Source organism: Phasianus colchicus, chromosome 3, assembly GCF_987193195.1.
Source record: "Phasianus colchicus chromosome 3, bPhaCol1.hap1.1, whole genome shotgun sequence".
Classification (NCBI taxonomy): Eukaryota; Metazoa; Chordata; class Aves; order Galliformes; family Phasianidae; genus Phasianus; species Phasianus colchicus.
Genome location: NC_143438.1, coordinates 8,673,732 through 8,687,143, shown reverse-complemented (window position 1 = coordinate 8,687,143; position 13,412 = coordinate 8,673,732). Strand labels below are relative to the sequence as shown.

The 13,412-nt window shown below is 42.8% G+C and overlaps 1 protein-coding gene across 3 annotated transcripts in view; it reads left to right on the top strand.

The window, feature by feature from the left end:
• Nucleotides 1-13,391, top strand: part of DTNBP1 (dystrobrevin binding protein 1) — a 68,609-nt gene extending 55,218 nt beyond the window's left edge. For 2 of the 3 annotated variants that reach the window (XM_031589398.2, XM_090136891.1), the window contains exons 8-10: nt 6,999-7,154; nt 9,038-9,181; nt 11,646-13,391. In XM_031589398.2, coding sequence (XP_031445258.1) covers nt 6,999-7,154; nt 9,038-9,181; nt 11,646-11,893 — 548 coding nt within the window. In that variant the 3' untranslated portion in view covers nt 11,894-13,391. The remainder of the gene's footprint in view (nt 1-6,998; nt 7,155-9,037; nt 9,182-11,645) is intronic. The other variant, XR_016464945.1, reaches the window with a different exon arrangement.
• The last annotated feature ends 21 nt before the right edge of the window (nt 13,392-13,412 follow it).

The following is a 13,412-nucleotide window of genomic DNA, read 5'->3' as shown; positions in this document are numbered from 1 at the left end:
TTCTCAAGGAATGCAATTGATTTTATTGACTGATAACATTAGTTTTATTAATCTTGATTTTAGTAAAATCTTTCTTCATGAAAATGCAGCATATCAAGAGAATAAATCTCATCCACAGCTATGAGTATTTTTTCCAGCATAGATGGTTTTCTACAATTTTGCTGACTGCAGCAACATGCAATGTCACTGAGTTCTAGTGAAAACCTGACTTCACTGTCAAGTGAGCTGGAGCTTAATTTTTGCTTTGTAATCATTTGAATATGCTCTTGAAAGAAAAAGTCTTTACTTTGCAAACAAGTTGTTGAATCTGAGTTTGAAAAGAATTGTATCTTGTAGTTTTCACTTATTTTAGTTTCATTCCTACATGGATCAAAGATTTTTGTGCCTGTATCTCATTTTCCAAATTTTGCCAACACTTTTCCTACCACTTTTTAGCAAAGTACAGAGCAAGAGTGATCTGGTGAGCTTCCTCCCTCATGTTGTCAAAATGTTTCCTAAATTCCATCACGAACAATTCAAACATTTTTGAGAAAACCTGTGTTCTTTGAGGCACTCTCCAGCATCTTCTCTTGTTTTTCTCTTGTGCTTAAAGGGCAAATAATGAGACAGCTTTAAGTTACCAAACTGGGGGATGAGTCAGAACAGCAATAGTAGGACTGAAGGACTGAGAGGCTCAGCAGGTACAAGTGCAATGCTGTGCTCCTGGGCAGGAGGAGCAGCTCTGCAGAAAGGCCCTGGGGGGATACGGAAGGCAGCAAGCTGGGTGTCAGTCAGCAGCAGATAAGGCAGGAAGAGAGGCCACAGCATCTTGGACTGTAGAAGCAGGAGCACTGCCAGGAGATCAGGGAAGGGATTTTTCTGCCCTGCTGCACCTCATAAGGTGTCGAGTTCAGTTCTGACCATACACCCACCACCCAGTGCTGGAGAAACATCAAAAACCTGGGGTGTGTTCAGTGAAGAGCTGCTTGAAACCTTGATGCAGTTACTGACAGCAAGAATCCCTAGGAAGAATGCTTGCATACATTTTGTGAAATGGTTGAGAGAGTCTACAAAAAACATGAACTGCAGGGAGGGAAAAAGAGCACTTAGACTAAGCTCCAGTTTTTATTTTGTTCTTTATCTTTCCCTCTTTATGGCAGATGCATTTATTGATTCTAGTTCCCAGAGGGACTATAAAGTCATATTTTAATTGAAGAAAAGTAAACTGGTTGGGTAACAGTGTAAAAGCACCAAACCCATCTTTGTAGGTTACTCTGAAAGTAATGCCTCCTGTTTATTTCCATGGAAACTGTGACCTCTACAAAGAGCACAGTAACATTTTATGGAACAAATTCTCAGCTACAGAATACTTACTTTTCAATATGGTCACACCATTAGCTATTTTAGCCAGCAATGAACAAGAGTTTGCATGCCACACTCATAAAAATCTGCAACAATGGAGGTGGCCCAATGTTACACAGCTGCTATGACAGCATCGTTGCTGGGAAAGTGTTGCCCACATAGACCATCTTTCATTGGCCTGAACAGATGGAAGACAGAAGATGCCAAATCTGGACTATATGGTGAGTATGGTAGGACAGTCTTGCCAAGGCTCCGTGGTCTTCAGATGGGTCTGCGTATTATTGTGTTGCAAGAGAAAGGTTGTCTTCTCTGGCCGGACTCTGGCAGTTTGAGCCTTTAGCTTATCTAATATCATAGAATCACCAAAGTTGGAAAAGACCCATGGGATCACTCAGTCCAACCATCCACTGATCACGAATAGTTCTCGCTAAACCATATCCCTTAACACAATATCCAAATGTTCCTTGAACACCTCCAGGGTCGGTAACTCCACCACCTCCCTGGGCAGCCCATTCCAGTGCCTGACTGCTCTTTCAGAGAAGTAGTATTTCCTAATGTGCAGCCTGAATGTCCACTGGCACAGCTTGAAGCCATTCCCTCTAGTCCTATCACTAGTTACATGAGAGAAGAGGCCAACCTCCCTTCAGGTAGTTGTAGAGAGCAATAAGGTCTCCCCTGAGCCTCCTCTTCTCCAGACTGAACAATCCCAGCTCCTTCAGCCTCTCCTCATAAGGCCTGTGCTCCAGACCCCTCACCAGCTTTGTTGCCCTTCTTTGAACACACTCCAGGGCCTCAATGTCTTTCTTGGAGTGAGGGGCCCAAAACTGAACACAGTACTCAAGGTACGGCCTCACCAGAGCTGAGTACGGAGAGACAATCACTTCCCTGTTCCTGCTGACAACACTATTTCTGATGCAAGCCAGGATGCCATTGGCCTTCTTGGCCACCTGGGCACACTGCTGGCTCATGTTCAGCCGAGCATCGGTCAATACCCTCAGGTCCATTTCCTCCATACAGTCTTCCAGCCACTATGCTCCAAGCCTGTAGCTTTACCTGGGGTTGTTGTGGCCAAAGTTCAGGACCCGGCATTTGGTCTTGTTGAACCTCATCCCATTGGCTTCAGCCCATCTATCCAGCCTGTCCAGATCACCCCTTTCTTATCCCAAAAGACTGTTCATCATTTCACTCACTGAGGACTGCGTCTTGAACCTTTACTTTGATAAGAAATTGAGGTTGCCACTCCATGGACTGCTGTTTTGACTCTAGTTAGTCATCAGAAATGATACAATCCAGGAAACTGTTACTTTCAGCCTTGTATTGATTCAGTAGCTCCTGACAAACTTGCATACTGTTTTCTTTCTGTTCCTGTGTGAGCGTTCATGGGACCCCCCATGCAGACTTTGCCACCATTGTTTCCATTGCACTGAAGCCAATATTCAGTTCCCTACATGGTTCCCTGCTCATAATCCACTGATTCACACAGATGAGCCTATCAAAACGCTCTTCATCTTGTGATGTGACAGCATAGCTATCTGGAAAGTGACTTGTATTTCGTGTTGCTGTTGCCACTGCTGAAATGCACCACTCACTGTTTCACTGTGCTCACGTCCACTACTGGATCTCCAAAAATGTTCAACGAGCATCAATGAATGTCCAAGGATGCAATGTTTTCCTAGTGGAGGAATTCAGTAACACACCTTTGCTTCATCTACACTTCCATGTTAGACTTCCATGTCAGTTTTTCAGATAGCCCTTCTGCTGTTGTCTGGCATGTGGCAACAATGGCCTGCAATGGAATTACGGTGGGAAGGTTCAACCCCTACTGCCACACCACCAACATCCACCTCTGATGTTGGCCAACATAATAACATAGGGGATATTACCTCCAGAGCAGCCCTCGTATTTGGACAGCTTGACATCTTTCATTTTCATGTGAGGTCTAAGGGATATATTGGCAATCTACAAAAACTTTTAAATTGCTGCTTTTTTGTAGTTGTTCTTCCAGTTTGCTTTCTTATTCAGGATATCTTTTTGTGTAACAGGGAAATGTCTTAGATTAAAGTAAAATAGAGTCTTTAGCTGGTAGTTGGGTAAACCCTTAGCTACAGCAGCAGGAATTCTAATTTGTAACAGGTCGGTCAGTCAGTCAGTCATGTAAATTCTGTCAGAAAACAGTTCCCTTTACATTTGAGCTATGTGGTTGTAAGCGATTGTAATTTGTTCCTTTGGAGTCTGCACCTCCTAGGCTCTGCTTCAAGCACTTATGTTTTGCCAGCAGACAAGGACAGCACAAAGGTCACAGATACCAAGATAAAAAGTGCATTCATTTGTCTTTAGTTAAGTTTAGAGCAATGAGCTAATGAATGAAATGATACAGTAAGAATAGAACAGAGCAAGGCAATGCACCTAACCATTACTACATGGGGATAGTGATTACTATAGTGATGCAAAAGATGCATCACCAGCTGCCCAAATACTTTACCATCATCCAGATCCACAGTCCTTGGGGAGCTCAGGTTGCAGTGAGGATTTGGAGATCCTTTCCCAGCAACTGAGAGGTCCTATGCAGTGTGTCCACTCATAGATGAAGTCTCCAACTTCACTACAAGAGAGTCCAGCTTTTATATTGTTGAATAAACAAGTGTATGTGGCAGTTAGGTGGAACCATCTGATTTAGTTCTGTTTTTTTGGACTCTATCTCAAGCCTGGCCAGGGCTCAAGGAGGAACCAAGGAAGTTTGTGTATTAGTAGGCCTTGCTTCTAAACAAAGAAGGGTTGATATGTTCTCATAATGCTTTGTCTAAGCTACATCCTTTGTCCAAGATACATATTTTACTAATGATTGGAAAATGATGATATAAATAATGCTGTGTTGTGAGATTCATCTAGTGGTCAACTTTGGTTTGAGGCCTACTGTTTAGGCCTTAGTACTCCAACTTAAGATACGGCTTTTTTTTCCTCCAGAATAAGAGTCCATTTGTAAATAAAAATATTTTATGAAGTCATTTAGAGTTGTTATATTGTAATCTATTCGAATCTCATCAAAGATCTGAGATCTATTCCCGGGGATGGGGCAGACACCACGAGCTTTCAGTTCTTAAGAAATATTTTGCTTCCTCATAGTTGCGCTCTCACAAAAAGCCATAAGTGGCTCAGAGCTGCGACTGGCCTCTGTGTGGGTCATAGTGATGAGTCCCACCAATCTGCAGCTGTCTGCAAGCTGGTGTTTTCTCTATAGTCTGCCTTTCTTCTCTGGTGCTCAGTGGTGGAGCAGTTGCTGGTTCCAAGGTACAATCGCACAGAGAAAGAAAAAATGAGATAGATAGTATTTTATATGTGTCAAGCCCCAGCGATGTCTGTCAGAGTTCACATTTGGCCACAAACAGCGTATGAGTGTGTATGGATGGTGCTTGTGTCTTCTCTTTTGGTGCTGGGTCTATTGGGTGTGTTATAAAAACATGAACCCTGCTCTTGGATAATGGGAAACGTAATTCTGAATTGCTTCATGGCAAAGAAAACAAAACAGAAAACCTACCACTAGCAAAAGCCCCTCCGCATGTTTTCTGTTGTTCAGGTGTGACTGTTTGCTTTTGCTTAGCCCAGCGGCAGCACTTCTTACCATTTATCACATTGTCAGCATGCAGGCAGCCCTTAGCCTTTAGCTTTGGCCAGGACAACGGTGGGTGTACGCAGTACATCTTAGGGAGAAGGGAAAAGCTGAGAGCGTGGTGCTAGGGAAGTTGTACCATTCTCATGTGTTGCTTGGATACTGCCTCTCTTCCAGGGTTAAAAATACCCCGATGTACCCATATAGTGTGCAAAACTGTCAGATTATATTACGAGACAGACAGGACGTTTCTGCTGCCGGTGGGAGCCGCTGGCTTTTATTGTTACAATTGAATAACATTTCTGCATCATCCGCAGGGTTATTAATAATTGCTTATCATACAGGGTCACAGAAGAGGAAGAATGTATTCCCAGATCGCTCCAGAGAATGTAGTCATTGTACGCAACTGCGTAATTGATAATAAAGATGGGTTGACTTAAAGGACAATGTTTTCCTTGTAATATACTGATGTTTTACTACCAAAATTCCCGTTAACACAAAGATTTCAGCTTATTTACCGATGGTTTAATGGCTGTTTGGTTTGTCGGTCTGGTTTTATAACTCCTTTTGGCAACTATTGCAGCTTCTGTGCATGAACTGTGACCATGATGCGGCAACAGAGGGAATTACTGCGCTCTGATGTTTTTGCCCAGTGCAGTGAAACACCTTTCGCATTGTGATAGTAAAATCTCCGTAATGGTGAATGCTCCTAATGAATTCCACGTTCTGGAATATCATTTATATAGCATTTTCCTTGGAGGACTGATGCAGTGCTCACCCTAGTCAAGCTTATGCCCTTTCAGAGTTTGCCTGTATGGATGCCACATTTTGTCTGCATCTGCGGGATGCATGGAAGCCAGGATGTACCTGGCTGTTTATGGAGTTCTCCCTGGTGGGCAGGGGTGGGCACAGGCACAGCTCTGTGCCACCCCTGCCCTTTCCATCAGCCACTCCACAGGTGAATTCTGCTCCTTCTTGTGAGCAGAGAGTTTGTGAGAGCACATTAGAAACACAGAGAGAGAGTTCTGAGAGGAACATTTTCAGTTTTTGTATTTCTCCCCAAAGGCAGATCTGCTAAAGCATGTTTTGATAGGCTGGAGTTTGTACTTCAGTAGCTAAGATCTTATTCTGGAAAATATTACTCTTCAACAAACATAACAATTTGTTTCTTTGTATGTCCTCTGGCCCTTCAGTGACTCCTGTAGGGCAAAACAGAAGGAGATCTTCCATTGATATTCAGGCTAGTATTGGTTTCTCCACAGAAGGACGGAGCTGCTAGAGGCCAGCATTAGATATGTGTAAGCAAATCTAGCTGTTGCTCTGTGTCTGTACACGGTACACAAGCTGCCCCTTTCTCTCTGTTAGTGTATTAGGAACTCATGGCAACTGGCTCTGCTTCTTTGGTGTCAGTGTCATCATCCTCTGGCACCGTCATTGCTGCTGTATATGGAGAAGACTCTGTGTATTGATGTTAATGACTGTGTGATGCTGGCATTGAAAACAGTACTAATTCTGTACGTCATGTTAGCCCAAGCAGCTCCTCTACACTGCACCTAGGATACATTTCAGCATCTCTTCTCAGTCTGTCTGGGGGCTGACAGAACTAGAACATCTCACGCAGATATGCACACACCTGCGTATGTGTATTTCTGTGTTCAGAGATGTGCTGAAACATCCCAATTAAAGTATTTTTTCTTATGTGTGTATAACGTATATACAATAGCAGAAAATCAGCATTAACCAGTTCTGAAATCCTGAGTATTGGTAGGTGGTGCTTTCAGGTTCACACGGTTCAAGAAATCTGCATGTTGCCTCAATGTAGCTATGATGTCACTTTAATGTTAAGAAGATCATGCTGCGTGATATAGTATTCTTATTGTCAGTTTCAAAATATAGCTGCAAAGCACAGAAGTCTCCTTTTATGACAGCCTCTGTTAGCAGTCTGTAGTAACAGTCTGTCGCTATTGAACTTAATCTTGGCTTTGAAATCCCAGGAGGCTGGGGGACATGCACATGACTGATTTGTTTGTTTTCTTTGCTTTATGCTCAGCTGAGCTGGATGCTGAACATGCACAGAAGGTTCTGGATATGGAGCACACCCAGCAGATGAAGCTGAAGGAACGTCAGAAATTCTTTGAAGAAGCCTTCCAGCAGGACATGGAGCAATACCTTTCTACAGGATACTTGCAGATAGCAGAGAGACGAGGCAAGTTTTGAAATACTTCAGGTGTGATCCACAATCTCACAACTTAGTGAATGTTGATTAAGAGTCACATCCAGCAATGGGCACTTACAGCTGAAGCAGTGCAATGCCTAAATTCTTCCTCGGGGGAGCTGAAAATTTAGATAAGCTTTTGAAACAACCTTTGGGTCCCAGAGGAACTAGATGCTTGATAAAATCAATCAGACCTCTGCTTATTTGAGAAAATGCAATGTGCTGAGGCACTTCTGGAATGGTGCTCTTCCTTACAGCTCGTAAGTGCACCCATATCTCTGAAGGTATCAGTAGGGGTGGGCACCTGTGTCACGATGCTGAAATCTGGCATCATCACCTGGTAGAAAGGGCCTCAGAACGTTTCCAAAGGTGCAGGCAAAGCTCAGTGTTGTCTTTCAAAAACAGTTCCCAGATGGCAGCTTCTTACGTTGCCTATGAAATCTCCGGAGTATGTGATCAGGATATGGGAAATGTAGATGAAGCTTTCTCCTTGTTGTAGATGACTCAGGTCTGGCATCTCCCAACTAGTTAAAGGACAAGAATGCTGTAGACTACAGACAGTTCTGTGTGGGAAGCATCCATCTGTTGGGCCAAAATGTTTGTAGGACAGGAAAGAAAGCAGGAGATAACATCATTCATGTAGCAGGAAAAACGTGGAAGCTCTGTCCATTCTTCAGTAGCAAATCTGCTGTCATTTGTAATGCTGGAGCAGGGAACACAGTCCAGGATTTCAGTTTCTCTACACAAGTGCTATAAATGCTAACCTGCAACATGCTCTAGATTGTCTGGGAAAAAATTGAGATTGTACCTCCTAGGTTTTGTGTGATATATATATGCGTATATCTGTGTATATATATATATATAATCTATTTATGCTAAAAGTCAATGGTGTCACTGCTACTAGTGGTAGCTGTGTTGCTCTGTTTAAGAGAGGTGGGCATGTGCCTTTCTGAACTTCGTATTTTCAGTATAATGCAGAACCTGTGTGTATGAAAGAAACTTTCTATGAATAATTGGATCTGGGCAGTACATGTAGAACTGCAAAAGTACAGTATGTATGGAAGAACAACACTATGATACAATTTTTTTTCAGTTCACGTATGAAGGCTTTAATAGTGTAATTGGTCCACTTACATAAACCTTTAAAGTGCTAATTATATTTGTGAATACACATGCAGCCAGAGGACTTAAATCTTGAGTACCCCTAAAAACTCTTATTCTGTGTTTGTATGCTCTGTTATTCAAGGAAGAAGATGCTCATCCAGGCATTTAATTCCCCTGTGAATAGTCAGTTTTATACTGACAGTAAGAAGTAGTTTTCTTGAGGTGTTAATGCTGTGAAATCCCCATGCCTGGGGAGATATTGGGCATCAGATGTTGTGCATACTGCTGCCACTTATTAGACTGAATTGATAGAATGAGGAAGAATGGCTGCTCCATTAACATTAATCCTCATTTCTAGTTTTCATGTCCCCATCCATTGATGCCTAGAGATTGTGTGCTCAAACTTGGGTTTTAATCTAAAAAGGCTTGGCTGAGGCAAATGGGAAGGAGTGCTGCAAAATGGAAACTTCCAGTATTTGTCCCTGAGCCTCACCTGAGAGCATTTCTGAAGCTATTGCTGCAAGCACTGCTACTATAAATGTTTTGTTTTGCAAAAGCTGTAATGGATTTTTAGTTTCACAACAGAGGTTGCACAGAGTTTTTGGATTTGGGCTGAGATTGCTGCCCAGCAGTTATCTGATGCGTGCTCTCCTTCCATATCTGGTTTAATTATTACTGATGTGTGCAATTATAGCAGCAATTAAAGCCTTATAGGTAATAACATCATGTCACTGACGGTCAGTTTGCTCATTGCGCTATTTTTACTACAGAACCAATTGGCAGTATGTCTTCCATGGAAGTGAATGTGGACATGCTGGAACAGATGGACCTAATGGACATGTCTGACCAAGAAGCACTCGATGTCTTTTTAAACTCAGGAGGCGAGGACAATAATATGCTTTCTCCCATGCTGGGTATGCTCCTAGTACTGCCAAAGAGATTAATCACAAGAATTGCTCTCATTTGTAATGGATGATGTTATCTCATAAAACATTGCATAGATTGAATGTTTTTCACTGCTGTTTTTCAGGATGTTTGTATTGAGTTGCAACACAGGAGAGCTTGCTGCAGAACTGTGTGGTGTTTCTGGCCTGTTGCTCTCATTGCCTGCTTACTGCAGCTTAATGTCGTAGCTCTTAAGATACGGACAGGGGATGTGCTGCATAGAGCTTCCTGCTGCATTTTTACTGATAAAAAGTTGATAGGTGATGCTGTAATGAATGTGACTACTGAATGTTTTTATACTCTATTGCAAAAACTGCATTCATATGGCTGATTTTTGATAGACATCCAGTTCATACAATGGTTGAGTTAATCACTGTTTGAGTGTGTGCTAATTCCAGAAGCCAGGGCTGTTCCCATGCTGGTTTTAGCAGATGTTGGCTCAGGGGGCTCTGTGTCTTCCTGTCTCATCAACAGACAGTATGACTGCATTAGTGAGGAAATGCAGAAAGTGCTGCACGTGGTTGCATTCTGCCTAAGCTGATTTAAAACATATCAGCCTTTGAAATAACTGTGATCATTTTGTATTGTGATACAAGTGTTACGGTGTGTACAGTGCACATTTCCGTGCCGTATACCTGTGCATACACACCATAATGTAACGTGCTAGTGCTGTGGTGCTCTGTAGCACTCAGTTGTAACACAGAGATAGAATGGGCAGACCTTGCTCCTCTACAGCTGTTGCTCCTCATCGTGATAGTCTTGTGAACCCTATTTTTGTGGCTCCAGATGACTCATTTAACTCTGAATCAGAAGGGATTTGTTTGCTTCTACTGCCTCTGGATGCTTCTACAGTGGTTTGCCAGTTACAGTTCAGCTCAGTTACTTGGTGGGACTGTGATGTCCATTGTAAGGCAACGTAGTATGAGCTGCTCTGCATCTGACCTTTAGCAGGGCTAAGGTGGTGTGGTCAGCTCATTTCTACCCACACCCTCTTGAAATGTTTATTTTAAAAAATTCTTACCTAAGAGTATTATTTTCTCACTGTGGTTCCTCAGTGCTGAAGCTGCGTGACCTAACAGTTTCTAAGTATAGCAGGAAAGCAAAAAGAGATTTATTTGGCAGGTCATATAAAAAGAGAGTTAAGATTTTTCCCTGTTTTTTCTTTTTTTTTTTTTTCTCCTTCTTTCCTTACTTCCAGGAAGTGTCCAGAGGAGGATGTAAGGTAGCATTAAAGACTGAACTCTCAAACTGCAAGCAGACACTGTTGCAGTGAATTTGCTTAGACATCTTTTTGCATAGCATAGAGGGAGCGCAGTCTTAAAATCCCACTCCCGGTTCCTTGAGCTATAATGCAGCTTTACAAAAGGAGTTCTGTCATGCTGTAGTGCAAGGCAGAGTGTTATAGAATCACAGAATTATGAAGGCTAGAAAGACTGCTAAGATCAGCTGCTTGAACCATCAGCTCATGCCTGTGACCTCTCTAGACCATGTCACTCGGTGTGACATCTACCCTTTTCTTAGAAACCTCCAGGGATGGTAACTCCACCACCTCCCTGGGCAGCCTGTTCCAGTACCTCACCACTCCTTTGGAGAAGAAATTTTTTCTAACATCCAATCTCTACCTTCTGTGATGCAACTTGAGGCCATTCTCTCTCATTCTATCGCTGTTACCAAGAAAATGCCAACAGCCCCCCACCTCATCACAGCCTCCCTTCAGGTAGTTGTAGAAAGTGATGAGGTCTCTCCTGAGCCTCCTCTTCTCTAGACTGAACAATCCCAGCTCCCTCAGCTGCTCCCCATAAAAGACCTGTGCTCCAGACCCCTCACAGCTTCGTTGCCCTTTTCTGGACATGCTCCAGGGCCTCAATGTCTTTCTTGTAGTGAGGGGCCCAGAGCCAAACACAGTACCTGAGGTGCTTCTGTATCTTTGTTTTTAGTCAAAACTGGAGATTGTTTTTATTGTCTGCCTTCCAGGTTTTTGTGGTTTTGGTTGTGGGTTTTCTGTTGTTTTGTTTTCCACTTATTTTTTGCATGTCATTCTGTTGGACAGTTATTTTTGGGGGCTTTTCCTGTTGGTGATGATCCTTAGCACGTGCTATAGCCTGAGTGAGGGAGGTTAATGGTCCTGGCTAACAGGCAAACTGACAACGCTCCTTCCCTCTTCTGTAACTCGAACTTGAGTATTAAAATACAACAAGCGAGAGACGTGCACCATCAGAAACATTTCAAAAATCAGCCTGCAGCTTATCCTTGAGAGCAGCATCAGAAAAGCCAAGAGGCAGCTTTGTGTCTTGGGAGGTTTTTTAGCATCAAAAGGAGCAGAGGAGCTTGAGTGCAACTCATAAACCAACTCTGAGCTCTGCTAACACAGTGACTTCTCATTGCATTGCTGAACCATAGCTTATTTCTTCTTGTTGTTTTTCCACCTGTAAGGGCCTGACTCCAGCACCTATGTGAATGAGATCAGTCTTCAGGTTCCGAGCCAGTCCGAATTACGCCACAAACTGTCTTCGCTGTCATCCACCTGCACTGATTCTGCCAGCCAAGAGGCGAGCGAAGGAGAATCTCCGGTCGTTCAGTCTGATGAAGAGGAGGTTCAAGTGGACACTGCTCTTGCTGCTGTCACTGAAAGAAAGGGTGCTTCAGATGTTAGTGATGAAAGTGACTCTCAAACTATTTGAATCTTAAAACCATATCCTTTAAGAATGACTTCTGAATGAATGAACAAATGAATGAGGAGCTTGCCTGTGTCACAATTCACTAACCAATCCGAACAGCCAGACCTTTTTACTAGTACTACGTGCAGCCTTTTTACAGAATTGCCAGTCAGGTGGAGGTTGGTTTTTAACAATAAAAATATGCCTAAAGCACACACACTTTAACAGTAGTCTTGGGGCTCAGGGGAGCAGTGAAACTTTTGTATATACTATGTATAAAAGAAGTAAAGGGGAAAGATAAAAGTTACGACGACCGCTAACCTTTAAACAGCTGATTGGGAATCTTTCCATTTGATGTATAATACTGACCCCAAATTGTTCCTTGCATGTTTTCAGCTGCTGCAACTGAAGATTTAAGATCCAAACCAAAATGAAAAGCTATTTTCTACTCTTTGCTACCTACTGTCTGCCTACCGCTTTTGTCTACTGATGCAGCAGCGTTTACTATCTCACACTTCTTATTCAGGACCGACTTAGTTATCATAGGTGTTAAGGAAAAAAAGAGAAATTCAAAGGAGGAGAGGTGCGTATGGAAGTGTTACACTCCTCGTGGAGCAGATACCGTAGCATTGTGTAAGCTTACTCCTCTTTCGACATAAAATAAAGTATTTCTATCCCAACCATGTCTTTCACTTGATTACCCAAAGTACTTTCTCCATGACAGCGAACAGAGGAGACTAATGCAGCAATCAGAAAAACTGGTTATTTATCCTGAGCACCAGTGGAATTTACTTTTCCATGGTAACATCTGTGTGACTGCACTGAGGCAAGCCAGCAATTTAAGGGAAATAAAGCCGAATAAATTATTATAAATGAAGTGCATACGTTTTACAAGATGTATGGTCGTCATCTTAATCCCCTCGTGTTTTTTTTTTGCAGTCATTTTCTCTGCACTTGTGGTCTGGACCTAACTCCTGTTTCTTGTCAAGTCTCGCGCTCTGTTTGCAGGGATCTGCTCTCCTTTGAGAAGCTTCCTGGCTCCTGCTCTTCACGTGCTGAGGGAAGGGATGTAATCAGAAGCGGCGTAAGTAAAAGGAGGAGCTGTGCTTCAGATCTTCCCAAGACCGACCCCGGCAGTTAGTGGTGGGCACTGAGGGAGATGAGAGATGAGAGAGAGCCACTGGGAGGCAGCTGCTTTCCTTCAGGGTTTGCTGTTTCTCTGCTGCAGGACATGTTGGCTAGGAGCTCGCTACCTACCAGCAGATACAATCCCTCCTTAGCATTCAATGAGGCCGCTGTCAAAAGAAATCTTTCTTGGAAGAGCTCGCTTTACTCACTCACTTTCCAGAAGACAGACAAAATGTCCAAAAAAGTTTTGTTTTTTTATTAAACCTCGTAGTACAAACCTGGAAAGTAAACAAAAAACTGGCAATAAACAACATGAAGTCTTTCCTTACAAGGAAAGAGAGCAGAGCAGCGCTAATAAATTAAATGTCAAACTGTAAGCCATAGTCAGAAGTTTACTGTCAAGAGGGAAAAAGTA